The 27,001-nt window shown below is 39.7% G+C and overlaps 2 protein-coding genes across 6 annotated transcripts in view; both read left to right on the plus strand.

The window, feature by feature from the left end:
* Positions 1 to 575: 575 nt before the first annotated feature.
* cxcl14 (chemokine (C-X-C motif) ligand 14) lies at positions 576 to 8,736 on the plus strand. The gene is made up of 4 exons (XM_086137527.1): positions 576 to 824; positions 3,093 to 3,198; positions 6,926 to 7,039; positions 8,259 to 8,736. The coding sequence occupies exons 1-4, from the start codon at positions 761 to 763 to the stop codon at positions 8,272 to 8,274; spliced, it is 300 nt and encodes a 99-aa protein (XP_085993653.1). The 5' UTR covers positions 576 to 760; the 3' UTR covers positions 8,275 to 8,736.
* Positions 8,737 to 11,329: 2,593 nt separating this feature from the next.
* The window catches only part of fam13b (family with sequence similarity 13 member B), a 46,846-nt gene continuing 31,174 nt past the window's right edge, over positions 11,330 to 27,001 (plus strand). For 2 of the 5 annotated variants that reach the window (XM_086137538.1, XM_086137547.1), the window contains exons 1-5: positions 11,330 to 11,603; positions 17,703 to 17,851; positions 19,690 to 19,895; positions 23,214 to 23,426; positions 26,427 to 26,604. In XM_086137538.1, coding sequence (XP_085993664.1) covers positions 19,730 to 19,895; positions 23,214 to 23,426; positions 26,427 to 26,604 — 557 coding nt within the window. In that variant the 5' untranslated portion in view covers positions 11,330 to 11,603; positions 17,703 to 17,851; positions 19,690 to 19,729. The remainder of the gene's footprint in view (positions 11,604 to 17,702; positions 17,852 to 19,689; positions 19,896 to 23,213; positions 23,427 to 26,426; positions 26,605 to 27,001) is intronic. The other 3 variants (XM_086137563.1, XM_086137554.1, XM_086137571.1) reach the window with 2 other exon arrangements.

Genomic DNA, 27,001 nt, shown 5'->3' on the forward strand with positions numbered 1-27,001 from the left:
ATGAGACCTTCTGTAACTTGTTGCATTGTTTTATTTTTAGAATTAAGCGAAACTGGTTTATCTAAAGCAAAGCTATGCGGTTATTTTAAATACTCAAAATGTAATTGTCTTTGCGTTATGTTTATTTGGAATGAAAACTGACTTGTCGAGCTAGAAGCCTCTTTTTTGATCAATTGTTCACTCGCTGCCAAACCACTAATTGTAGTATTTGAGTTCATTGCCACCACACAGTGCTCGCATCACAAATGTTGGCTCACAAGTCAAAGCAAACAATTGACCATTTCAAAAAGCTTGTAAGTCATTCATATCTCAAGGCACCACTGTATAGCTAAATTATTGTCTTAACTATTGGTTCGTATTCTTTATCTACCCGTATCTACAATTAGTCAATAGATTGTGTACTATGAGAATTATGAAATGAGAGTTTTCTTGGGCGTATCCACACTCAGACATTTGATGTTTTCTCATGAAAAGGACTCATGGTCCTCCTCGTCTCCTTCTGCGTGGTGATTGGCCGTCTGGCGGTGCATATTAATGAGCAGAGGGGGACAGCGGGAGGCCTTTAAAAGCAGCAGCTAAGCAGGCGGTAGGGTGAGAGTGTGTGTTTACGTGGACCTCCTCCATCACAGAACCTTCAATACGATCCACGCCGCCTGTGGACTTCCAAAAGTGTGAGACACTTTTGACACTGCCCTCCCCCACCCCACTTTTCTTTTGCTTGCAGCGCTCTGGTTTTGGACTCTTAAGAAGGTTGAAGACAATGCTACGGTGTACAGCGGTGCTACTTGTGCTGGTGGTGGCCTTACATGTCCTGAGTGCCGAAGGTACACTTGTGAATTTATTAAATTCTTTCTTTGTGTAGAAATGTTGCTGTTTTGATGTGTGTGGGGTTTTTGTTTGTTTGTTTGTTTTAATGCTTATATTCCATCGAAAAGCATGGCAAAAGCTTCCTACTCAACTTCTTGTATGTGCATGGCATTTAAACACACAACTGAACTGATTTAATTAAAGGCTTGGCACAGGGCTGCATAGAGAGGGGGACTCCGAGGGCATGAACTTAAATTTAATAGATCTTGAAGTAAATATGCTTTATAGACGTGCGAGAAAGTATACAAACAAAGCTCATGGCGGTGCAGGACGCATGTCACTTGTAGTTTTTCAGGGAGAAAATGCCTTGAATGACCAGATTAGATGTGGGGAAAGTTGTTGTTTGAGTCAGTGGTGAGGCAGCCAACCCCGATTTAGATCAGTGATTCTTTTGAAGAAAATCCTGCTTGCGCAAATTATTTTCATTGTGCTGTGATTGGAATCTTATCTTGAAATCACAACATTTCTAAATAGCCCTTTTCCGATGTTGTTCTTCCCTAGTGTGTCATTTTAAGCAGTCTTGAGGTAGTTTAAAAGGTGGCATTTTATCCGCAGAACTTTTGCCGTTTTTAATTGTTAGTTCAGTGATTAGTTCGTAGTCCATTAGGTGGTGCCATTTTCTAAAAATGAATTGTACTGCACTGCATTTAATACGAAGAATGTGAATCGCAGACCAAAGAAAATCCTCTTGCTCATGGAAAAGTTGCATGTATGAGTTGTTTATTTCATTCAGTGGGAGATGCCCACCGCAATTTTATTCGGATTTGACTTTGCTTTTGTATTGAAGACAGTATTTGTTGGCGTTGTCCAAAAAAAAGCTCCAAAACAGTGTTACTTAAGTGTTGAGGCAGTAGCATAACATTATAAAATGATTATATATACCGGTATTTAAAAAATAAAAATCTTATTTGTGGGTGCTTTTTGTGTATTTTTCTTTTGTTTTAATCTGATGTTTAGTGCTACTTTTATTTCCAATCCATCTGTGGAGCAGTTATGGCTGAGCCCTACAAATTCTGTGAAGGAGAATCATTCTGCTCCAATCGGCTTTAAAGTGGAATAATTGTTGTTTGTGTGATTTCTAACACTGGAAATTTCTGTTGGAAAAGAAGGGTAAGAGCACCATTTTTTTTCTGCGCAAAATCACCCGTCACTATTTAATAAAAAACAAAATACTAACAAGGTTTTGATTGGCCTTTGTTGTCATGTGGTTTAGTGGCTGTGAGGAATGTGACAGCTTTATTTGCCCGCCGGCTGATGGATGTAACCAACCTTGGTACTCAACCACCGCCCCACCATCGCAAGCCAAAATAAATTCATTTTATCAGGCACTCACGACACAGCCATGCAGTGAACAGGGGGCAACGTCCCCTTGAAGCAGATGAATGTTGAAGAGTGGAGAAATGATTGGGTACACCTCCAAACAAATGTGATGTTGGCCTACCTTCATAATATTAAATCAATTAATCATTGCAAAGGCATTTTTCAGGGCTCCAGACTGTCTTGGAAAAAGTGGCCTTTTTCCCCTAAGATTTGAGACAGCGCAACAACATTTTTCATCTACTTGTGTATGTGTGCTAATATATTTGCTGATTAAAAAATTTTTTTTTTAATTCTTGAATATTTTTGTTGGTGAAAAATCTCTGCTCCACACGTCTGCTCATTTATCAGTAAAATGTGAATATTTACTTTGCAAGCCAATCTGTGATTCATGTGTACACCTAAGGGGCAGGGCCACTGTACTCCTCGCAAAAAAAAAAAAAAAAAAATTATCTGGAGCCGCGCAGTTGGGTTTTTTTCATGCAGATCAGGTAAATGTACTTCATAAAAGGGCCAGTGAGAGATCACAACAGTTGAATATGATTAATTGTCACAATTTAGTGTGTGTGTGTGTCTGTGTGTGAGTTTTGTCTGTGTGTGTCTTTGTATGAATTTGCGCATGGGTGTTTTCTAAATACTTGTTTGATTGTTTGGATTTATTTTTACCAGTCCTGGATTAATAATGGTTTTCACTCTGCATTTTACTTTATATTCTAACCATGTAAAGCACTTTGAGTCCTCTCTGGGAGAAGGGCTACGTAACTGAAATCGTCTTACTTTCACCATAACAACATGAATGGATTTTGACATGTTAATTACTCAAAATAATATGACATCAAAGAAAAAAAGAAAAAACAAGTTGACTTGAGTGTGTATTTTCTTCTGGTTGTTGTTTTTTTTTTCTCCAGGCTACAAGTGCCGGTGCACCAGGAAAGGACCAAAGATCCGCTACAAGGATGTGCAAAAGCTGGAGCTCAAACCCAAACATCCCTACTGCCAGGAAAAGATGATATTGTGAGGTTTATTTTATCTCCTTCATCTCTGTTGTACTCTGCTCTCGTGATGTGCAGTGAAGGAGAATCACAACTGGGGGATGTTTTGTCAGCTTCACAGCAGTTGCGTAATATGTCATCTTGGCTTCCATCTGCAGGTCAATTGTGGTATCACATTCCAGAAAAAACAGCCAGATACATTTTAGCATTAAGCTGAATGCCGTTTAAAAAAAGGCAAATCGTCAACTTGTGTGGATGGACATACAGTAGTCCCAAAAGGGCCTGAAAATGACGTTAATATTTACGTTTTATTCATATGGATGTTTTCCACCATTGTATGATGATAAGCATTGTTCTTTCAGTGCTCAGGTAAAGCAGCAAGGTTGTTATGAAGAAGAACAATACCTCAAGTTTACTGTTTCATTTTCATCCAGATCTTCAAGTGTGATGGGTCTTTTCACCCTTTTTATGACACTCGAAAAAAGAAAAAAAGGTTTTATTTATCAATTACTTAAATAAAGCAAAGCAATTGTTATAAAGCGGAAATATTATTATGAACTTTTACATTGGTTGAATATAATTGGAAACGTACATTTTTTTCTATTGAATGGCAATTTACATGATAAAAATGTTTCATTACAAAGTACGTGACATTAAACATATTAAGGCTATCATAGATATGGGAAAAGGCAATTTGCTTCGATCAGAATGACCCAAATATAATTTAGATGTCTTTTGGTGATTCCATTCGGTGTAAACTAGTGACATTTTACATTCATATTTACTTTATAGCAATGTTTTAATTGATCTTTTCCACCATTTCGTGACAATATGGTTGTTTCATTGCTTAAGTACAGCAATACATGTGTTACAAAACAAGAACAATTAAGTGCTTCACTGACAGAATTCCCAGATTTTAAATTGTTAACTTTTGAATGTCTTCAGGCAGAAGACACCATTTGCATTGACTCATTTAAAAAGAAAAAGTCACTTCAAGTTCATGAATGTGTGTGTGTGTGGAAATAATCCAGACATTGAATGTAAACATGCAGACATTAACTCGATTAGCATGTGCCGGGGTGGGGGCGGGGGCACCACCTTACTGGTGCCCGATGAAAAATGAGCCTCTCTTTGGGTTTTAAGGAAAGGCGCTAAAAGACAAAGAGAGAGGGAGCGAGAAGAATAAGTCTTTTTTTGTTGATTTTGCAGTGTTGTTTGGCTTGTTTGCATTCTGGTTGACTGGCAGCCAGAGGGGCCTGAATCGTCTCTCATTCGTCTCTTTTACCTCCATTTTGCTGTACTTTAAATTAGACGTATGATGCAGTTTGGACTATACTTAAAAAGCCATGTGATTTCTTCAAACAGTTTTTTTACCACTTCCAGTTGAGGTTTGTGGTGAAACTAAAAAAACAAAAAAAAACAAAGAGAATGACATATTGTGTGTGTTTTAAAAAAAAAACTTTACCTTACAAAATTCTGCTAACTCAATGCTAATCCATAGGGCACGTGCACCTTATAAAGGTCCATACATCACATGCATAAACACTACACATACAGTATATTCTATTCATTTTATGCTTTCATTTTTGTGGGTTTATAATACAGTATGTTCATGAAGTGTGTTTGAAACGTGTTTAAAGTGCTAGCAGTAAGAGGTAAATCCTTTTTAAAATGTTTATTTATTTTTTATGATTTCTCTGTAAAGTGGTCTTTCACCTTTTCAGTGGGTCTGAAACCTAAACGGGCGGAAGCAAACAGTGAAGAACAAAGGCACTTGTATATACACACACACATACACGTGCACACATTTTGCATATCATGCCGCGATATCCTACTAAAGAACCTGGTTCAGAAAACTGACGCAAAAAGCCTTTAATCTAATCCGATGATCAATTACTTTTTTTCCCCCTCCAAAAGGCCTATTTGTCTCCAAGTCAACTCATTTAACATTCATGGCGGTTGGAATGGAGAGGCCCAAGGCATACTAGGTGTTTTCCCACATTTCTCTCTCCCTTTGCCCTGAATGTGCCACATGCCAGGCAGGAGGTTACCCACAAGCCAGACTCGTTCATGGAGTTCACATACGAAATTCTTTAGCGTATTGTTATATAATGCAATCGGCAAGTTTGCTGTCTGTCAAAAAGCTGCCATTTTTCATTCAAAACAAGGAATGTTCTCAAGCTTTTGTGTGTGTGTGTGTGTGTGTGCGTGTGTTTGCGTGTGCGTGTGTGTGTGAGTGTGAGTATTTGTTCTCTTCAACTAAATGAAACACAATGGCACTTTTCACTAAGCAGCCAATCATCAGCATGTTGTTCTGCTTGTGTCTGATATGTTTTTTACTGCGCATTCAATGACAGTAGATATGACAGGACATCACTGGATATGAATGTCTGTACAATGCATCGGAAAATGTAATACAATCGACTATGAAATCAGACAATACAATAAAGGATATGATACCCTGCGATGCAATCAGGTACAACAGGACAAGATACCATTTTACAGGACATGCTAGGATACAATGCGACTGGTACGATATCAAATGATACCATACAATCCAATTGGTACAAAAGGTGGTACAGTAATCCCTCTTCTATTTCGCGGTTCGTTTATTGCGGCTTCGGGGCATCGCAGATTTTTTCAAACAATCATAAAAATTTTTTTTTTTTTTTTTTAAGTCCGCAAAAATCAGTGTCTAAGTGTTGTTTACTATGCGTGCTAGTGTGTGCGCACTCTGCTCAAGCGCAGAAGGTCCACGTGGGGCACGTGTGTGCTCGTGCACGCATGGGCGTGCAGGTGAGTGTATGTGTGTTGCTGAGAGAAAGAGAGAGAGAGAGAGACAGAGACAGAGAGACTTATAAGAACCAAAGCAGGTATCTTAATTGTCTAAACAACCTTAATTGACTGAATCTGCTGCATGCCCACGGGATCGCTGGCCTGTGTGTGTGTGTGTGTGTTAGTGCGCTCTGCTCAAGCGCAAAGGCCCACGTGGGGCAATTGTTTTTATATACAGTATATATTAATTTTTGTTAATTGGTCGCTACTTCCCGGATTTTCGTTTATCGCGGGTGGTTTTGGTCCCCATTAACCGCGATATACAAGGGATTACTTTATATGTGGTGAAAGATATGATACAACGGGATTATTCAAACAATCAAACTTTGTTTACATTGCACATTAAAAAAAAGTTTTTCATGAATTCGCCCAAAAATAGATAGGATCTGGTATCATGCGATCTAATTCGATTTGTATGCTAAGATATGATGGATACAAAACAAAAAGATATCATATCCTATGATGTACTAATTGGATACAATTCTGTACAAAAGGATACAGTAGAACAAGATTGAATCCAATTAAAAATGATTGATACATTATGACTGGATATGAGCCCATATGATTTAATCACCATGCTCTCCAATCAATATAATAAAAAAGGGCATACAGTAATATTGTATGACATACTATAATATAATTTAAATGACGTCGTATTTAGATGCAGTTTTGTGAATGGTGAGCAGAGAGAATTTAGCTCTTTCTCAACCGATTCAGACCATTCGAACCTCGAACTGTTCATCTCATCTACGGAGCTATTTGTCCCATTCCGCAAATTCCCACATTTTCACAATGAACCACGACATATTTGAATGAATTAAGACATATTATTCATTGTCTCCTCCTCATGCCACATTTCTCAATCTATTTAAATCATTCCAACTTGAAAGCATTCCTTTGTGTTTCCCCTTCAGCGTGACAATGGAGAACGTGGCTCGCTTCAAGGGCCAGGAGTACTGTCTGCATCCGAAACTGCAGAGCACCAAGAATCTGGTCAAGTGGTTCCACATCTGGAAGGACAAGCACAGGTGAAGACTTTTTATATTCAGATCTGACTATTACCATCTATTTGCTGTTTACAACAATTATTGAGATAAACCATTGGTGACATCATATACTGTATAATATGGCACCGACCCTGCATGTTCATAGTATTTCAAATTTAATAAATGTTTCTGCACTATGAATGGGACAGAATCAAGATGAAAAAAGTTTAATCATTTCAATGTTTATTTATTTTTGTATTTATGAACCACAAGTAATAAAAACGTATGTTGAAAACACAAAGTCACATTTAAAAATATGACAAAAGTATACATTTCATTTAATCAGTTACACTTTGTGCATTTTCAATGGGATAATTTTCTCAAATATGAGTACCAGTACTTTTTTCTACATGGAAATCAGAACCAAGATGCTTTTAAAAAAACGTAAATGCAGTTTTAGATTTATTTACAGCAATCCGAAATACAGTGCAGCCTTTATCTCGATCCATCCATTATCTGATTCGCTTGTCGTCACTAGGATCACATTCCAGCCTCCTTCGGGCAGTAGGCGGGAAACCCTGAACTGGTTGCCAACCAATCGCAGAGCACTCTTAGACAAACAATCATTCACACTCACAACCACACATTGGGATGATTTATTTAATTTAATTTTATGTTTTGTGGGGATGGGGGTGAGAGAACTCAGAACAAAAACTACACAGGCACAGGGAGAACATGCAAACTCCACATAGGAAGGGCGGAGCCCGGAACCGAACCCCAGACCTCTACACTGCGAGGCCGACATGCTAATGACGTTGACAATGCCAACCTGAACATCAAAACTTTACTTTGAAAAAAATAATTTTACAATTTAAACGTGACATTAAAATACACATTTAATTCAACTAGATTGTGTATTCTCAATGGGACAATGGAAAGGTTGTGACATTTTCCAAATTAAAAGTAGTCTACCTTTTTCAAACAGTACACAGGACCACAATGCTTTTTCAAAACGCAAAAAATAAATACATTTCAAGTTGGGGTAGGGGGGGGTTCAAAATATTAATTACAAGGCTTGTATCAAAACTTTATTGAAAATAGTCAAAATGACAAAATAATGCTATACACCAGCATTCCCACCAAGAAGCAGAGAAGATACCAAAGCGCTGTGAAGCGACCAAAAACCTTAATTTTTTTTTTTCAATGAATGCAACTTTTTAAAAACCCTACATCAATTGCCTCTCTTTCCTTTTCTCTTCAGGGTTTACGAAGCCTAAAACCTTGACTTCTTTTCATCAGCAAAAGAAGAAAACATCTTAAAAAGAAAAAAAGAAAACAACAACGACCAGGACTGTTTATGATGTCGCAAATACCTGCAGTACATCACCCTCCTCTTCTCTGGAAGCCATCAAGAGATAAACTTAATAATAGTTACACTTACTTCTAAATGTTTTTTTTTTCAGTTTTTGCCACACAAATATACCTGAAAATATTGTATGTACAACATACATTACTCCTATTTTGTATGCAACGTAAAGTGCATTTTGTAAACATTGTTGTCTATTAGCAACTTTATAGTGCTGTGTATGTAAAATGGGAGCATTATACTGTAGTTGTTTTGATATTTAATTTGAATGTTTCGGGGCTTGGGGTGGGTTAGTTGACCAACACACCGTTCAACATTCCATTGAGTGTATACAAAAATAATGAATGCAGCAATAAAATCTCCAGTAAATTCAGATTGTCTGATTTAATTTGTACATTTAAATGTACCTTCTATGAGTTCACCAAAGGACAATAAAAAAGATAGCAAGTAAGAAGATAGTATAACAAAGAGATGTACTGAATTATTTTTAACAGGTTCACATGAGCAATGGCTTTAAAAAAACACGATTAATCATAATATTTATTAATTATTATTATGATCTTTTTTATGGTTAAATATGTAACCCCTCCTTGAGCCATCACCTTATCATGGTCGAGTGTATACCAGTGACCTTAGGGGCTAAGTTGTCTGGGCCTTTAGGCAACCGGCAGGGTCATCCAAAGCTATAAGATCCTCGGACCAGACAAAGTATGGCTCCTGGACTTCCTATGATGATGATGATGATACAGTATATCCGTCATATATGTAGCTCTCTTTGTTTTTTCTCGATCAGTTACTGGGGCAGATGGAGGGTCTCCAGCACACACCTCCTTGTCATCACAATTAGTTAGGTTTGTAAGCGCTGGAGGGAGAGGAGCTTGTCACCGTAATGTTATTTGTCCATGTGTAGGTTTGCTCCTGTCCTGCTGTGCAGTTTATCGTAATTGTTGTATTTTTGTTGTTCATCTTTGTTTTCCGGTGGCTAGCTCCTCTTTTGCTTCAACTTAATTATTCCCTACCTGCATTCAGTTGCTTAGCTCGGTACGTGAAGTCTTTTGTTACTGGTGTCTTTTTCTCCTTCCTCACATCTTACGTGCTCTCTTAGTTAATTAAATTGTGTGGGTGATGCGAGTGACTTTGCGATTTTTTGGGGTCCATATATTTGCATACATCCGCGTAACGGATGAATTAAATATTTGGACCTCAGTTTCCCTCGAAGACATGAGTTACCTGGGCCTAACTAATTGTTAGTCCAGTCATATATTGGTCCATAATCTGTGCACGCAGCAGCTTCGCATTTAGGGTGAAGCGGTTAACTACTACCTTCTGGCTGCACGTCAAACACATAGCAACAGTGACAATATCAAACTCTTCAAAGTACAATCTTTCCCCTGATAATGCTAGATGTGTGACCGTGCATATGGTCCATTCTTGAAATTTCTTGAAGTCGACCTAACTTTTCCATTCGCAAAAGGCTTTAAATACCTTAGAAAACCTACAAATAGTTAATATTAGAAAACCGAAAGAGTATTTCCATTAAAACGTGAGTGAAAACAACGAAAATAATTTTCGCACAATACTTTGAATACATTTTTCCACCATATTTCTGACTTTCGGGTTGAGTGAACGCTGGCGCGTTTTGGCTGCCGCTGCTCAACCCGTATTGTTTTGTGTTATTTGTTATTGTAAAGTGTCCTTGGGTGTCTTGAAAGGCGCTTATAAATAAAATCTATTATTATTATTATTATTATTATATTTAATTCAGTGATGACAACGTTCGTAGAAAGAATGGGTCAACAAAGAAAGTTGTGCATATTTTTATGTAAATGTATAATATATTTTAAGTGTTAAAATCAACAAGAACTAATTTTACGGTAAAGTTGAAACGACAATAAAACTTTACACTTTAGTGCTTGATAATAGGTTACTCCACCAGATGGGGGTGTTGAGCTACTGTATTGTATTCAGAATGTGTCAATAACAATGTTACCACGTGAATCTCGCGGCAATTCGTGAATTTTCTACAATAACACAATTTACCTACACCCAAAAAGCCCCCCAATTTACGTATGTAGTATAATATGGGTGTTTGTTTCGATAGAGTGAAAATATAGTCGCACTTTATAGGCTTCAATAAAAGCAGAAAAACACAATAACGTTTTACACTTTAGTTTGACATTAAGGTGTTTGCGAGTCCGTTCAGTCTATAAAGATATATTGCACCAATGCTTTACGAATCTTAGTATCCATTATTGGATTAGTTTTAACTAGGAAAACAAAGCTGGCTAAAAATTAAAGTAAAAAAGTCGGGAAAACATATTTGACGATTTAACATAGTTCAGTCCTTCCACTAGTAAGTGGAATGGGCCAACATAAAGGTTACCATGTGAAGCTAGCTCAACCTGTACATTTCTCAAAATAAAGTTACCTTTTCACACGAAAAACATGCTTTTACAGAACGTAAAGAAATGGAAAATACACTCAAGTATCTTTTTCCAGAATATGTACGATTATACGAAAACACATCGTGGCAGTAACAGGCATTCGTGTATATAATAAAATGGATCAACTAAGATGTTTCCATGATCAACGACAGAAAAAAAATCACTTCAACTTGTCACACACCAAATGCTATAATTTAAAAATAATATGTTCTTACATAATGTGAATATCTTGTGATTGTCTGTTACATCCGTACAGCCAAAGAAGAGTGGAACAAAGCAAACTGTTTTCAAGTGTGCTTGCCTAAAGCGTGACGTTAGCGACGTGCCTTTGCTCGACTCGCAATTTTGCCAGCAAAATCAAACAGAACATTCAAAGGCGCATAGTAAAGAAGATATTTGTGACCCACAAACGAGTCTAATCTTGCCGCAAATATTGAACTCTAGTCAATGCGGGGTCCGTATTTGGCAGCTGCCCGTGCCCCCGCCCACCTTCTTGGGCTGCTGTTGAGAAGAGGAGGCGGGGTGAGTTTAGCTCTGTCCTCGGAGGGGTGTGTGAGAACAAGGCGACGATCTGCAACAGTAAAGCGGGAATAGAGCAGCCGGCTGATCTAAAGATTTTTGCAGCATCTTGAGTACAGTGAGCCCGACGTGTAGTCTTCAGCACCCGCTGTGATCCTTCCGCGTATTTTTCTTCGACACCCAACCCCCAACCGGATCAGACAGGCAGCGGGCCATCCGGCGAAAGCAAGCCGGAAATCGATGCTCCTCGGCCCGCGTCCGTGCTTGTTTTGACCTGGTAAGACAAGCGTTAGCTCGCCATGCAAATAGCTTAGCCTCTGCGTTCAATATAGACACTAACCTCGCTAAAGCTAAAGATGTCAGACGCCCTATTCCGTTTGGGGAATGGTTGCGCACGATATATGATTTCACGTCTAGCGTTTCTGTATTTATTTTGACATTTTATGCATGGTTATCGTGTTAATGATTGATTTGTGGTTTCAATTGGGTAGTCTATGGCGCGCTAACTGCTAAGTAGCGTTTAGCTGACAGGGGTTAAGGTTCGTTCCATCACATCTAAGCTCGGGAAAGCAGAAACAAATGCTTTCTAAATAAACACGGCAGTGTTGATACAAGTTGTTAAATTTTAGCCTGTTTAACAGTTGAAATATTTCGAAACAGATGTTTTTGACGTTTCCTGTGCGTTTAAACGCCATTTTTTTTGTTACACCTGTCAGGCTCAAGTTTTAAAATGAAGCTCTCGCTTGGCGTTGATATGGCGAGATTTCAAGTTATTATTGTTTTATTCTTATGATCATTTAGGTGTCCCTTCACTTTTCTGTAATGCGTTTGATTATGCAATAGTATTTTAATTCATGCACGCTTTAAAATCAATCATTTGCGATTTAAATCGGGTGTTTCTCTGGGAGCTAACTGCTAGCTTGCGGTTAGCCGACGATGGATTCAGGTCGTTCCGGTAAAAAGAAACCCCTGAACCAGTCAATTATTTTAACGCCTATTCGTAAAAAAATATTTTCTCGCTATTGTTTTGAGACTTTCTGCAGGTTGAGGTGTTCTAAATGAGCTTTTCCTGACCTTTCCTTTGTGTTTAAATTGATTTTTTTCTTACACCTGTCATCATAAGAATTTTTTGAGTATTCTATTTAAAATAAGTACATTTCACTGCGTTTCCGTAACGACCATGTTCAAATATTCTTCCTACTGTGATGATGATTGTTGCTTCCAACAGAACCTTCTCAGTTATTGTATTTGTATGGTCATTTTAGTGGATATGTACCGTTTGATTTAAATCGAGTTTCTCAGGGATCTAACTGGTAACGTGTGGTGAGCGCACTGGGTATAATGTTCGTTTCAGCACAAAATGGTTTTGAAAATTAAACAGACAAATGAATCAATATTAATTACATCTGATCCCCACCTTGAAGTGTTTAACACCACTTTTATGTTACAAGCTTAACTTAAAATGACCTTTTTCAGAATGCATGTCAAATAAAAACAACAGTTGTCGCATATCCTCTCAAACTGAGCCGTAACATATTGAATCATAATCCCACTGAATGGAACCAAATTGAATCATTCCACTTCAAAATTAAACCACTATCGAAACATATTGCATCCCATGTATCTAGCTGTGTATCAATTTGTCTTTGATTGGATTCACATGCCTAGTTATTATCAATTACATATAAAGGTATTTATTTCTTAAAGTGGTATTGATGCTGACTTGCTTTTAAGGTGTTCTGAATCACCCGTTTCATGTCCGTTAAGTTTGTTTAATGACATAATTTGCATCTTTAAGTTGTTTTTCCATGATAATACTTATATAATAATGTTTTCTTCTTACAGTCATCCCTTCCCTTTGCTGGAATGTTCTAGAGTGTTATGATGCATCAGCCAAAGGGGCTCAGAGCCACAAAAACATGACTCAACTTCTGTAATTAGTTGTAATTATGATGAGCATGTTGGGCCACACAGTGAATGAGTGACTGGCACGTCCGACTCACAGTGCAGAGGTGCAGGGTTTGATTCAGGCTCTGGCCTTCCTCTGTGGAGTTTGCATGTTCTCCCAGTGCCTGCGAGGGTTTTCTCCGTGTACTCTGGTTTCCTCCCACATTCCAAAAACATGCATGGCAGGTTAATGGAACACTCTAAATTCTCCCTTGGTCCGATTGTAAGCGTGAATGGTTGTTCGTCTATGTGTGCCCTTCGATTGGCTGGCAAGCAGTTCAGGGTGCCCCCTGCCTACTGCCCGAAGACAGCTGGGATAGGCACCAGCACGCCCGCGACCCTCGTGAGAATAAATGGATTAGAAAATTGATGTGTGGATGGATTAGCATGTCAAGTTGGACTTTAATGTCACGACATAGGGGCCCCCCCCGTCTCCTTTTTTGAAACACATATTACACAACCTATATGTAGACACACTCCCCACACCAGATTGAGACCTCCAGGGGGATTAATGCATATCATCCATTCTGTGGTCAGTTTGTGCCTGATATAAATTGTACAGACAGCATTTTAACAGATTTCTTGCCTAATTCCAAGTGTAAAAAGAAGTTGAGCTTCTTTGAAGTAAAAGTAAAGCTACTCACTTTTTGAATGGTTTTGTGGGGATTTCTTTCCTGAAACATTTATGTGTAGATCGTAAATGTTCTTTAACAAATTTGAAAGATTAATCCCATTTATAAGTAGTTTTAGCTTTAATTGTGAAGGTGATCTGCATCCCAGTCATCTTTAAAGCTTTAAGACACAAAAAGTGAATATACAGTAGTTGTATGTACAAAAATGAATATTGTCAATTTAAATTACAAAGGGACTACTTTCTTTCCTCTCGATGAAATGAGAAGTGATACTACATAGCGGTGAGCCACTGTGCAAATCCAACTGTCACATTTAAGAGGCACTCTCCAAAAGTGCTGTCTTCATCTCAGTGGAGCTTATTACAGCACCAATTTTCCACGACACTGTACGCTCCAAGGACTTTCCTTATGAACACGGCCAGAGACTTTGCTTTCTTCTATGCGCAAATAGAGCTTGTTGGCAGTTTGCTGGAAAATTTACAGGGTAATCCAAAACGACCCTGAACATCACATTTTAAAGCCAAACCATATAGCGGGCATCAAACGTTATTAACTAACCTGTCTAATCTTTTGACACACGAAAATACTCCCCCATTAGCTGTTGATGCTATTGCCGTTGTTGCTGCCTGCAAAAATTCAACGCCTCCAGTGGGAAAAATTGCAAACGTGTATGAATGTGGGGGAGAACAAGGGCATGTTGTTCAGTACAAAGGTCACCTAACTTAGTGCCTGACCGACAATGCACAGTTTTGTGTTTGTGGGTTTTTTAAATGAATTTGTCAAAAAACATGATGTCCAGTTTTCATTTATCGCGTCTTACAATGTTTTGAGTTTCGTGTCTTCCATTGCACAGAGAAAATATCCAATGATGCTGCAGACTGCTGATTTTTGTTCGTCACTTCTGCCTATAGATCTCCATTTTTTTGCTCTTCTGTGGACATGAAAATTCACAATTTAAAGTTTCATTTGGACAGCAACATTACATATGCAGTAATGCTCCCTATTTTTCCATCTTTCCTTTCTGAGACGATGGCATTTATTGATTTCTTCCTCTTCAGCGCTCCCTCTTTCCCTGCCTGACTGTCTGATGGAAATTTCCACACCGAGCAACTCCAGCAAGTTAGTGCCCCAAAAAACAAATCGCACTGTTCTCAGGCCGTCCCGCCGCCTCTCCACTTGTTTCCTAAGGGCCCCTCCTCTCCATACCAGACTCAAATAACACTGGACCTGTCATTTCCATCAGTGCACCAAATTGCAGCTTGAGACTTGTGTGTGTGTGTGTGTGTGTGTGTGTGTGTGTGTGTGTGTGTGTGTGTGTGTGTGTGTGTGTGTGTGTGTGTGTGTGTGTGTGTGTGTGTGTGTGTGTGTGTGTGTGTGTGTGTGTGTGTGTGTGTGTGCGCGCGCGCACCAGATCCCAATGTCTTATCAACTAGAGGTGTTTAGATCAATGTTTTATGTTACCGATACTGATATCAATCACATGGATTAGCTGCACACTCAAAGGCTTGACTTGGCAGCATGTTTGGTTTGCTGCGAGCACTGTGCAGTGTGAATGAAAGGGGGATGAGATGCTTCACTGCTCACAGGCTGGGCTGTAGTTGGTTGCAGCCTGAAAAGCACAAGGTGCCGTTAATCGTTTTTTGGGGGATCAGCAATGAAAGATTCAGATTCAGAAAACTTTATTTATCCCCGTGGGGCAATTAGAGTAAAGGCACTGATCGATATGCCGATCACGTACTTTTTTGCAGAAATCAGCCAGTCACCTTCGGTGGCCGATCAGTCGGAGCGCCATTGTTATAAAAATACTTGGCGAAAAGGCAAGAGAAAAAAATTTAATTTCGCGTGATTTTTCTTGGTGTTCTACATCCGCTCTGAGGTTGTTCAGTGTCACTGTTGTCGAATGTTAATATTCCCTGGAGTCATCAGGATGAAAAGTAATCACGGTGGCCATCGGGAGAGCCCCCCCCAACCCCTCCCATCACATGCTAATCATCTTTTGCCAGGTTTAGCATTGTGGCTTAGATTTTCCAGTCTGAAAATTAAATCCGTTTTTGAACGACCTGTGTCTGTGTTCACTCATTCAGTGACACTTACAGTACGTTGCCTTTATTGCATTCTTTATTATTGTTTGGTTGTGTCATGAGGAAAACGTGCAACAATGAACTGTGACACAGTTAAAAATGACAATAAGGAAGGAAGGTTCTGTTTCATTCCATCAACACCGATAAAGATCACGCTCTCATGTTTTTTGGGTGCATAGCATTTTCTGTTGCACCTGTCATGAGCTCATGTTTTCTCACTTGTGCAAACAAGGAATGTGACATGCTTTTGAAAAGTAAATAGCTAGGAATTCACTTTGCATTCTTCCAGACTAAGTCTTATAAAGCCATGTGTAACAACACAGCTATTTTTAGGGTTGTTTTGTCAATTTGAAAGAGTTTTTCAAAGGCTTCTACATCCTAGAGACAAAGGCCACTTTTTGTTTAATGATGATTAATATTAACCTAAAATGAGCACTTCAACCCAAAATGGCCGACTTTTGATGCACGCCTTGAACACAAACGTTCGTATTAGTGGACTAACAATGCCACTTGGAGTGAACAAGTGGAGCCAGCGGTGGCCATCTTGCATTGCCACTTGCAAAGTGCGGCCCACTTGAATGCATTGCTTTCTCTGAGGTGTTGTCACTTTTTCTTTTTTGCCTCTGCGAAAATGCCAGCGATCCATTCACATTTAACTGGTAAGAATGTGATTTTAAATATCTTTCAAGGTATATCTCATCAAATGCTCCTCAAAAATGTGTCTGCATCAACAGTCAACAATGAAATCCAAAAGCAAAACTCCATCAGGACAACATTTGCTGAAAAATGTAAACGTAACCTCTGTCAGTCACAATTCCCAATACAGATCATTTACTGCGGTTGATGTAAACAGTGTAGTTGGCTCTTTGTGAGGCTCTCATTATTTCTTCCAGGGGTCCCGGTATAAAACATGCACTAATAATTCAGTGGGGGGGGGGGGGTTAATAACAGTGGCTGCCCTCTGGTTTCCGCCACGAAAGGCCAATTGTCCATTCATATGCAAGTCCATGCGCTTCTCAAAACTGTATGCATGTACTCGTGATAGACATGCCTACCAAATGTCATTTTCTCGAGTGAAACTGGCTTCTGCCCTTTCTTGGTTTGGATATGATGCCGTCCTCCTTCCTTTCACTTTTTTCCCTTTTATAGCACTGACTTTCCACCACTGTTGCCTTTTGACAAAGAAACCCTGTTGACGCCATTCTGGGCCATTACATGAACGAACACTTTAAGGACGTCATCGGTGGTATCATTTTTTTTCAGGTTTTGAGTTTCATTTGTCGTCTTTAGGTCAATGCAAGAGTTTTGCTTCCAATAATGGGGTTTTCAACAGCTTTTAAAGTGGTTTGGCTTCATGAGCACGTTAATGAATAGGACTAGAAATAATCCATAGTTCAAAAATACCACGACATGCATAATGAACATCATCCAGTTGTTGTGATTGCGTCTGTGGCCTGGTATCCATGATTTCTGACACCTTGAACAATAGAAATAAACTTGGATGAGAATAAAGCCAAAATGACCCAGTATAAGTACACGTTTAATGGCGTCCACCTGTGTTGTTGTTATAAATATGCTTTCCTTATCGAACACAGCTATGCAACGCGGCATATTTGCCAATGCAGATATCATGTACAGATCTTAACTGGTTTTCATACGTCTCCACCCCTTGCCCGATGTACTGCAATCCTCACTCTCCCCTTTTTTTCTTTTTAGCTTGAAAAAGGAATCCTGCAAGAAGGATTTGCGGTCCGTCAATGAGGAACTACCGGCTCATCTTTTGTCACAACCTGAAGCAGCCATAGATGGTTAAGTGTTTCGCTGTCTAGGGAGGAGAGCATAGAACACACTTTCACTGCTACACGGTGAGTGCACGCGCACACATAGACACACACACACACACACACATACGAATGGTAACAGTCAGATGTCCATTAATTTAATTTGGGCTGTTAATTAATTACAACGGGCAAAAATATTAATACAAACTGCTCTCTACCTGTCATGTTTGGACTATATTTATTGCCCGCAGCCAGGCACGAAGTGCAAAGAAATGCCTCTGACACAAACAAGGAGACCAGGAAATAGTTTCAATTCAAGCACTGCTGAGAGTCAAATTAAAACAGAAAGAAAGGTACAAAAAAAATAAATAAAAACAGCTATTTGAAAAGCTGGTTTCTTCTATGTGTGTGAGTCTTGATGTCAAAGTTCTGCATCATTCACTGCAAGCCGTTTTGTTGTATGTGCGTGGATGAGTATGTCAAACTTGTGCATCAATTGCTCTGGTAGAAGCTTCTTTTTTTTCCTCCTGTTTGGACATCTCTCAGTCTAAGAGTTGCGTATCAGATACTACAGAAGGAGCCGTTTTCTTTAAAGAGTTGGAGTTTTGGCGTCAGTCAGTACAAAACATTAGTTTTCCCAAAGTTGTTTTTCTTCTGATGACCATGTCTTGAAATCATATTTAGGAATCAATTGCTATAGTAGAAAGGTAATCAAAAGTTGTTTCCTTTTATATGCTTCAAAGAAGCGCATCAGTCACGACAGCGGGCAGCTTTTCGATACCTGTTTTCTTTTTGTATCTTTGCCATCTAGACCCATGCATGCAGTAAAGAGCTTTTACCGTACTTTCCGGACTAGAAAATGCACCTGATGAAAAGCAACAACAGCTAAATTTAGCCATAAAAACAAATATGATTCATATCAATAACCGTGGGTCTCAACGTTATATCATGGGATATTTGCAAAGAACAAGGTCACATAGATGGGTTGAAAAAAGTATTTACTTTCAACACCAATAGATGCATTTTTCCCCCAAAAATGCTGAGCACGGCTAGTTATACACTTGTGTCCCAGAACCTCTCAGTCTCTCTCGTCACATGAGGTCAATTTGCAGAAGAACTTCACCACGCAACAATACAGCCTTTGGAAACCAGTTAATTTGTTGGGGAGACGCAGGGAAGTCCTTGATGGGATGTCGTTTCATGGCCAGTTTTGCTATCTTGTCATCCATGGCCAGTGATGGTGGGAGTCAGCTGCCCAAAAAGCAGAGACTGGGGTCGCGCTGCAGGGGTGGCTGTTTTTATGACACTCATTCCCCATGCTCATTAAACTCAACTCACAATTCTTCTTTTTGTTCTCAGTTGCCCCTTAAACAGCTGCTCACCGCGATACAAACTTCCAAATTTCTCTCTTCTGGCAGCCCACTCTGCCCTCATGTGTGCGCACTCCAACTGCAAATGGCTAATTATTCAGTGTGAGGGCAGACTCGGACAGATTCATTGGTCCACTGTGACATGTTCGGTAATTTCATTGGACAGATGTGAGGAGACAATGGGTAAATCTACTGACGGCTTGAAGCTCATCCACAACAAAATCCGAAATAAGTTGCATGACATTAAAAGTCACAGGGTTAAAAGTTTGGGGGGGGGGGTGGGTAGCTGCTTCTAGTCCGGAAATGATGGTAGTTTCGTTTTTTTAGTGAGTTTTTGTCAAAAGTCACTGATGTGCAACTTGGACTTCCAGACTAGCCCATGGAGTACGATACAGCTTTTGAATAGCTGTCTACTGTAGTAATGTACATTTTTACATCAACAATCACGCATAAAGAAGAATCCAAATATCGAAAAACTGTCCATTATAGTCTGTTATTACAATGTAGTTTTTTTTTGTTTGTTTGTTTGGTTTTTTTTGGTCCTCTCCCAAGACGTGAGGTCTGAGTGTGGTTGTGGTGAGGAGGGGGGACCATGAGGAAGAGTGCGTCTTCGTTGCCAGGCAACGAGGGCGGGGGCTCAGCCGGCACCGTCCGTGTGTTTGGCGTGCCCTTGGAGGAGGTGACACGCACGCACACGCTCGGCGGTCTCGAGGTCCCAGCTCTTGTCAAGGACATTGTGGAGTACATTGAGGAGCATGGTGAGACACACACACACACACACACACACACACACACACACACACACACACACACCGGAAATCTTTAAACCTTTTTTCTAAACAAAAAATACATACTGCACAGTAATAACATTTGCTCTCCACATGTCCTGCAAACACAGAAAAAAAGAAAATGTGAGGGTGACAAAATGTGACTGCATAATGTATTGTTCTTCCTTGTCCCACTGTGGGGTCCATTGACAGTTGGCAAACCCAATGGCGCATTACTCTCACCAGATAATATTGTCCTTCCACTGCAATGAAAACAATGTGAATTGATGGTGGCTGGAAATTGTGAAGTGTGATGCCACCTGGAATTTTGCCTGGAGTTCAAGAACAATATTTGGTCAAGTACAGGATAGCCCATTTCTCAAAACTCATGAGTCAAGACACTTGGTAGTTGTAAATGGTTCAGATTCTGCAAATTCAGATAAAGGCTCGGATCAAGGTCATTCCTTTCGATTGTTGGACTTGACTTCTTAGTAGTCAAGTCATTATCGTAGGTGTTGCCTATCATCTTTATGCAAAAAGTTATGCATCGTTTTGGAAACCTTATGGCATCTGGGATGAAAACATTCTGGTCGATTTCCCTTTCTTGTGATCATAAAGAAATATTACAGAAAAATATAAAAAATTGTCACATTGGGGCTTCACCTTATGACCGGATGAGGTTGTGTAACAAGTCTTTAAAGTCCCACTGTCCCTTGCGCGTGTGTGAATTGGGCCACTGCTGTGAGTCAGGAAGTTATTCAGCCTGTGAAAAGACTTTAATCCCTTATTTAGTGTGTGCGTGTCTATGATGTTATTAGCATCAGCTTAACATGAAAACGACCTCATAAAATGTGACAGAAATCGAAAATGGCTACTCTTGAACTGAAAAGTAAAAGTTTAAAAAAAATTGTTTTAATTTAAAAAAATTACATGACTGCACATGCTACACCTTAAGTGGATCACAAAACACACTCCATGCAAGATAAAGAGCACATGGCATTTATATAAGATCAAAGAATGAGGGCAACAACATGTTAGGGGTGATAGCTTTCTGACAAAATAATCTGCAGTTAAAAAAAAAAAAAAACAAGGCCAGAGCGCAACAGACAGGCATCACATTAACATTTGGATTTGGATAGTATAGCTACAGAGTACCTCAATACTGATGTTGAAACGATATGACTGTGAAGACTTACAGTCCCTTTCAAAGGTATTGGAATGACAAGGTCAATTCCTTTGTTTTTGTCCTTTATTGAAAACATTGGGGTTTCAGATCAAAAGCTGAATGAGACATATCATGAGAATTCCGTCTTTTATTTCATGGTGTTTACATTAATATGTCTTCAAGAACTCAGAACAGCATTTTTTGTTTGAAGCTACCACACACATTGATTTGACCAGATTTTTGCAGTCTTGATTGAAATGCTTTTCCATGCCCTTAATGCAGCCTCTTTTAAGATAAGATAAGATATCCTTTATTTGTCCCACACTGGGGATATCTTATATTTAGTTCTTGTTTGTTTCCAGAGGGACGGGGGGGGGGGGGGGGGGCTCCTTTTGTCTCCTCTTCAGGAGCCGAAATGCATGCTCTATTGGGTTATGGTTTGCTGATTGACTTGGCCAATCTAAGACTGTCCACTCCCCCCGATGACTTTTGCTGCCAATAGGCAGTGTGTTTTGCTCATCTTGTTGTATGAGGAAGCTTTTCCCGATTAGTTTGGGTGCAGTTTCTTGTATATTGCCAGACAGATTGGTTTTGTAGACTTCATCCTGCTCCGACCATCATTTACATCATGTCATATCACAAGTTGCAAGCCACTGATCAGCAAAAATAATTTGAATGACAGATTGGATTTTACAAAGCAGTACAGAGATGAGCCATAAAGGTTTTGCACCAGTTTTAATAGACTGATGAGACAAAGATGAAATCTCTAGCAAATTGATGGAAAGCACAAAGTATGGAGAAAGAAAGGATCTGTTCATGACCCAAAACACACAAGCTCATGTGCCGCATGGTGGAGGTAATGTCATCGCTTAGGCTTGCATGGCTGCTTCTAGAACGGGCTCACTAGTCTTTATTGGTGATGTAACACACGATGATAGCAACAGTATGAATTCTGACATCTACAAAATCATTTTGTCTGGCAATTTGTAGAAAAATGCATCCAAAGTAATTCGGAGAAGCTTCATTATGCAACAAGATAATGACCCAAGACACAACGGCAACACAATAATAATAATACATTTATTTTGAAAGTGCTTTTCATCATACTCAGAGACACTTTACAACCTTTTAAAACACGGGATAAATATGTACACTTAAAGCCAAACATACATGATTTAAAACGAACACATTCAGGAGAAGAAAAGAAAAGCAAAAATGGTTAAAAGAGATTAAAAGGTGTTAAAAGCATTGCGGAACAGGTGAGTTTTAAGAAATGATTTGAAGGATTGGAGGTCAGTACTATTGCGGATGTGTTGTGGTAGAGAGTTCCAGAGGTTCGGGGCGGCGACAGAGAAGACTCGGTCTCCCCAGGTTCTGAGCCTGGTCACTGGGATGGTGAGGAGGTTTGTCTTTGAGGAGCGGAGGTTGTGGGAAGGAGTGTATTGGTGGAGAAGGTCGGGGAGGGACCAGGGGGCCTGATTGTGAAGATCTTTATAGGCGAGTAGGAGGAGTTTAAACTGAATACGCTGGGGAAGGGGAACCAGTGGAGGTTTTTAAGGACGGGGGTGATGTGGGTGAGAAGGTGGGCGGCGGCGTTGTGGATGTACTGTAGTTTATTGAGTTTATTGAGGAGTTTGGAGGTTGTACCATTGCAGTAGTCGAAGGTGGGAGGTGATGAAGGCGTGGATGAGGGTTTGAGCGGCGTTGAAAGAAAGTGAAGGGCAGAGACGAGAAATGTTTTTGAGGTGGAAGAAAGCAGTTTTAGTGATTTGGGTGATGTGTTGCTCGAAAGAGAGATTATTATCAAAAAGGACACCAAGGTTGTGACGGTGAGAGGAAGGGAACAGGGTGGAGTTGTCGAGAGATTGGTTCAAATCCACACAACATTTTGTAAAGGCGCTTGCAGCACACACGACACAGACACCTTTGAATGACACTAATTGTCAGACAGAAAAGTTTGTCCAACCCTGAATGTGTGGATTTCATTCTCATGGAATGTAATGGCTGCTGCTATTGTTGGCATTCTGCTTTGTCATCCAGTCCTCTGTTAACTATGCCTGACAGCTTCACCAATCCTGAAGACGTGACTTTAAGATTTTGCACCCCTAATGGGTTTCATGTGTCTTCCTGGTTTGTGCTGCCAGGTCATCTGGATTTGGAGGGTCTCTTCCTAGTCAATGGCAACGCCGAGCGCGTGGGCTGGCTGCGGCATCGTTATGACAGCGGCGAGGAGGTGGCGCTTGACAAGGAGGCAGACCTGGCCTCGGCCGTCAGTCTGCTACGACTTTTCTTGCAGGAGCTCCCCGAGCCCGTCATCCCGACGCCCATTCAGGGACCCATTTTGCAGCTTCACCAAGGTGGGCCTAGATAGATTTAGAGCAAATTTACTCAAGGTGACTGCCACTGTTCACAGTCGAAACAAAAGGACCGACTGTAAATAATCCACACAAGAGAGTCCATAGCACACTCCGATGCGGCGTAGACAAGGGCTCAAAGGTCAGATTCTGAAAGCTGAATAACCTTGAGAGAAAATAGCAGCATATCACTGTATTACAATTCCAGCTCTGAAATATATTCTTTTGAAATGTTTGGGATAGCTAACTTTTTTCCCCATTAATATGCACCTCAAGGACCGGACCTGCACATGCCTGCTTTATAACATAGGCTGCCTTCGGAAATTAATAGGAGGGGAGCGAGCTCTTCCTCTCCAAACACAGAGAGAGTGTGTGTGTGTGTGTGTGAGTGTGTCAGATTGACTTTCCAAACACACACCATGTTGACGGCAGCGACAGAGTTCCGGTTGCATTTGAAACATTTTTTTCTTTTTTCTGTAAAATGGCTTACCTTAACTAAAATCCTGCATTGCATTGTGGTCGAAGGTTGAATTCTGGTCAGGTATTGCGCCTTTTTCTGCTGTAAATAGTGAACATTTGTTGTGGCTGTATACTTGCAGTTGAAGCTAAGTTACGTCACATATTTGTTAGCATAACAACTACTTTGTCTCTTCTTCCATTTCTCGGTTTATCTTTGGTGGCTGGCAAACACCTTTAGTATGCTATAAAGCAGGTGGCCACCAGCAGGAATCCACAATTACTAGTATGTCTACTTTTTTTTTTCTTTTGTATTTTCTTCCATTAATGTTTCATTTTCTTCCATTGCTGCTTGTTTCATTTGTTCTTTGACTTGCTTGGCGGTTGGCAAATACTTTTTGCGTTACCGCCATTGGAAAGAAATGGCAGTAATGTACAGACAGTCAACATGATTCGGGAACGGGGATTTTGGGTGCCAGTCTAGTGTTGGCATCTTTCAGATCTGGAAAATAAGGGACACTCCTCACGGCATCGCAGCAAAACCATGCGGGTGAAAGAAATTTGAGGGCTCCCCAAAACCCTGTAATGCATAGAATCACAAATGGTTTTTATTTAAAAAAAAAACGAAATGCTTTGATTTAATTGACATTATTTAACATGTATCGTTAGCCTCTGTGCCCTGGGGTCACTTTGTGGTCAGTAAGGAAGGAGAAGTCAAGAAAGCATTTAGACATGCTTAACATTTAAAGTGCTTTATTCGCAATGAACCTTGTTTTTATTTTATTTCTTTCCATAGACTGAAGTAGCCTGAACCTGAGCATCGCATGTAGGCTATTAAAAAGTGCTGTAAATTAAACAAAGATGTATACTTTGAACACTTTGCCGCTGCTCAACCCGTATTGTTTTGTGTTTTTTGTTATTGTAAAGTGTCCTTGGGTGTCTTGAAAGGCGCTTATAAATAAAATCTATTATTATTATTATTATTACTTTTAACAATTATGAAACACTTAATAGCCTGAACTTGAGCATATAGACCTGGCATACTGCGTTGTATACATAGAAAGTGCTGTAAATGTAACAACCGGGGACACCTTTAAAAGGAAGGAAAAAAATGAAATACTTGTCAACTTGTGTGTATACATGTTCACGGCTAAATAGACTCAACAAGGCTGAACTTGAGCACACTGTATTACATGCATATACTGCAGAGTGCTGTAACAAAGCCTCTCTGGGGACACTTTTATCATAAAGATAACTGGAATAAAATTAAACACTTGTGTGAACCCAAAGGAAAAGATGAAAAAAATGGTTTTAACCACTGAGGCTGTCAAGCCAAGGCTCTATGGGTATATGCTGCAGTCGGCATTTTTAAAATGCACGGTGCAACCTACTGTTAAGTGTGTAGTGAGCGCATTACTAGGCAACAATCATGACAGGCAGTGGCAGCGCATAGGAGTTGGGCTGCCTGGGTGCAGGCAGACACACAGAGGATTTGGCACAAAGCGGAGGAGAACGAACCAGACGGAACTACGCTCATGGGTCCACACCACGTTGCTGTCTTAAATATTTCCTGTCTTTCATTTTGTTCATTCTTGTTAAATTCACTTTTGACGCTTGTGTGTGACATGGGACAGTTACGAAATTACCGAACAGTGCGGGTTTAATTCCAAATTAAAGGACAATTCCATATTTTACAGGACGGGTGGCAACCTTATGCCAGTTCGAGCTCTAATTTTAATATACCCAAGTCCCACCTGAGTAAGTTACAGGACCAGCTAAACTATGAAAAAAAAGACATTTTAGTCGAAAAATATGGTTTGATAATGCTATCATTCCTTGCCAGGTAGTCATAACAACTGCCACCTTGCACAATAGTGGAAAAAACTCAGAAATAATTCAGTCAGTAAATCAAACACACACACATTTTGTAGTGGTACACATTGACAAAATGTGGCACGTCACAGTTACCTTTGAAGTACGCTAATTACGGCTATAAAATCCAAAAAGATGTGGATGAATTCTACTGGCCTGATAATCACCAGTGGTATTGTTCGCGTTCTGCTTTGTCATCCTGTCCTCTTTTAACTCTGTTATCATCTCACATTATCTGCTCTAATCCCCTTGACGGCCACGGGGGACTTTTTACACTCATTTCAAATGTTGCCTTTTTTGGTCCATTTTTTTCGCATCCCATTTTCACCTTATGTTACCTCTTCCAGGATTATTTTAACTCGGTCTGTGTGTTTTTTTTCTTGGAAATATATTTTCAAAGCACAGAAATACAATGGCATTCTATTATTAAACCTCTTAAGAGTAATTGCTGCTGCTTCCTGTTAAGCAACACCACTAATTAAAATGTGCAGAGTCACTCACTGTCAGTGCTGTTGTGTATTCCCCTCCTCTTCCTTCTGTGTGAAAGACATTCTCAACTCAACTGTTTTTATAGAGCACTTTCAAACAGCCATCGCTGCATACAAAGTGCTGTACATGAAGCAACTAACATATACAACAGTAAAGCAACATATTCATATGTATGTGTCTCTGCAGAATACAGCAGCGAAGACGAGCTGTGCCGTAACCTGAAGTTCCTGCTGCAGCAACTTCCACAGCTCAACTACAGCCTGCTGCGTTTCCTGTGCCGCTTCCTGGCCAGCGTGGCGGCGCTACAGCACAAGAGTTGGAACACCGGAGCTCTCGCCGCCGTCTTCGGGCCTGACATCTTCCAGTAAGACATCCATCCTACAGTCACGCACTGCCTGATTTAGTAGTCTATTTTAGTCTGGTTAATATTTCACTTTCATCAATTAAACTCACAATAATTAAAAATGAACTCGATAGGTTTGCAGTGTCTTTGGTTAAGACACTGGGCATTTGTTGTTCCCAGAGACTGATAGTCCATTTCTTTTTTTTATTTTTGTTTGTTTTGGGTACTTTGATTATTTATTTTGGGATGTTTCTAATGTCTTTTTTCATTCTATAATTCCAATTTAAACATTCTCTAGGAATAACATTTAACGCTAAAAAGGTGTTACGGCATTATTATACTCTTATAACTATATTAGTTGAATACTGGTGTGAAAACTGGTTTACCACAACAATTTTTGCGGCAAGTTATCTTCAAG

The sequence above is a fragment of the Hippocampus guttulatus genome, chromosome 2 (genome assembly GCF_054856545.1).
Source record: "Hippocampus guttulatus isolate MCC_2025c chromosome 2, RoL_Hgut_1.0, whole genome shotgun sequence".
NCBI classification, from domain to species: Eukaryota; Metazoa; Chordata; class Actinopteri; order Syngnathiformes; family Syngnathidae; genus Hippocampus; species Hippocampus guttulatus.

Excerpts from the sequence above, each read along its gene's own strand:
- cxcl14 (XM_086137527.1), top strand. The coding sequence starts at position 761 with ATGCTACGGTGTACAGCGGTGCTACTTGTGCTGGTGGTGGCCTTACAT. Across the intron at positions 825-3,092 it reads ACATGTCCTGAGTGCCGAAG|GCTACAAGTGCCGGTGCACC; the intron begins GTACACTTGTGA and ends TTTTTTCTCCAG. Across the intron at positions 3,199-6,925 it reads TGCCAGGAAAAGATGATATT|CGTGACAATGGAGAACGTGG; the intron begins GTGAGGTTTATT and ends TTTCCCCTTCAG.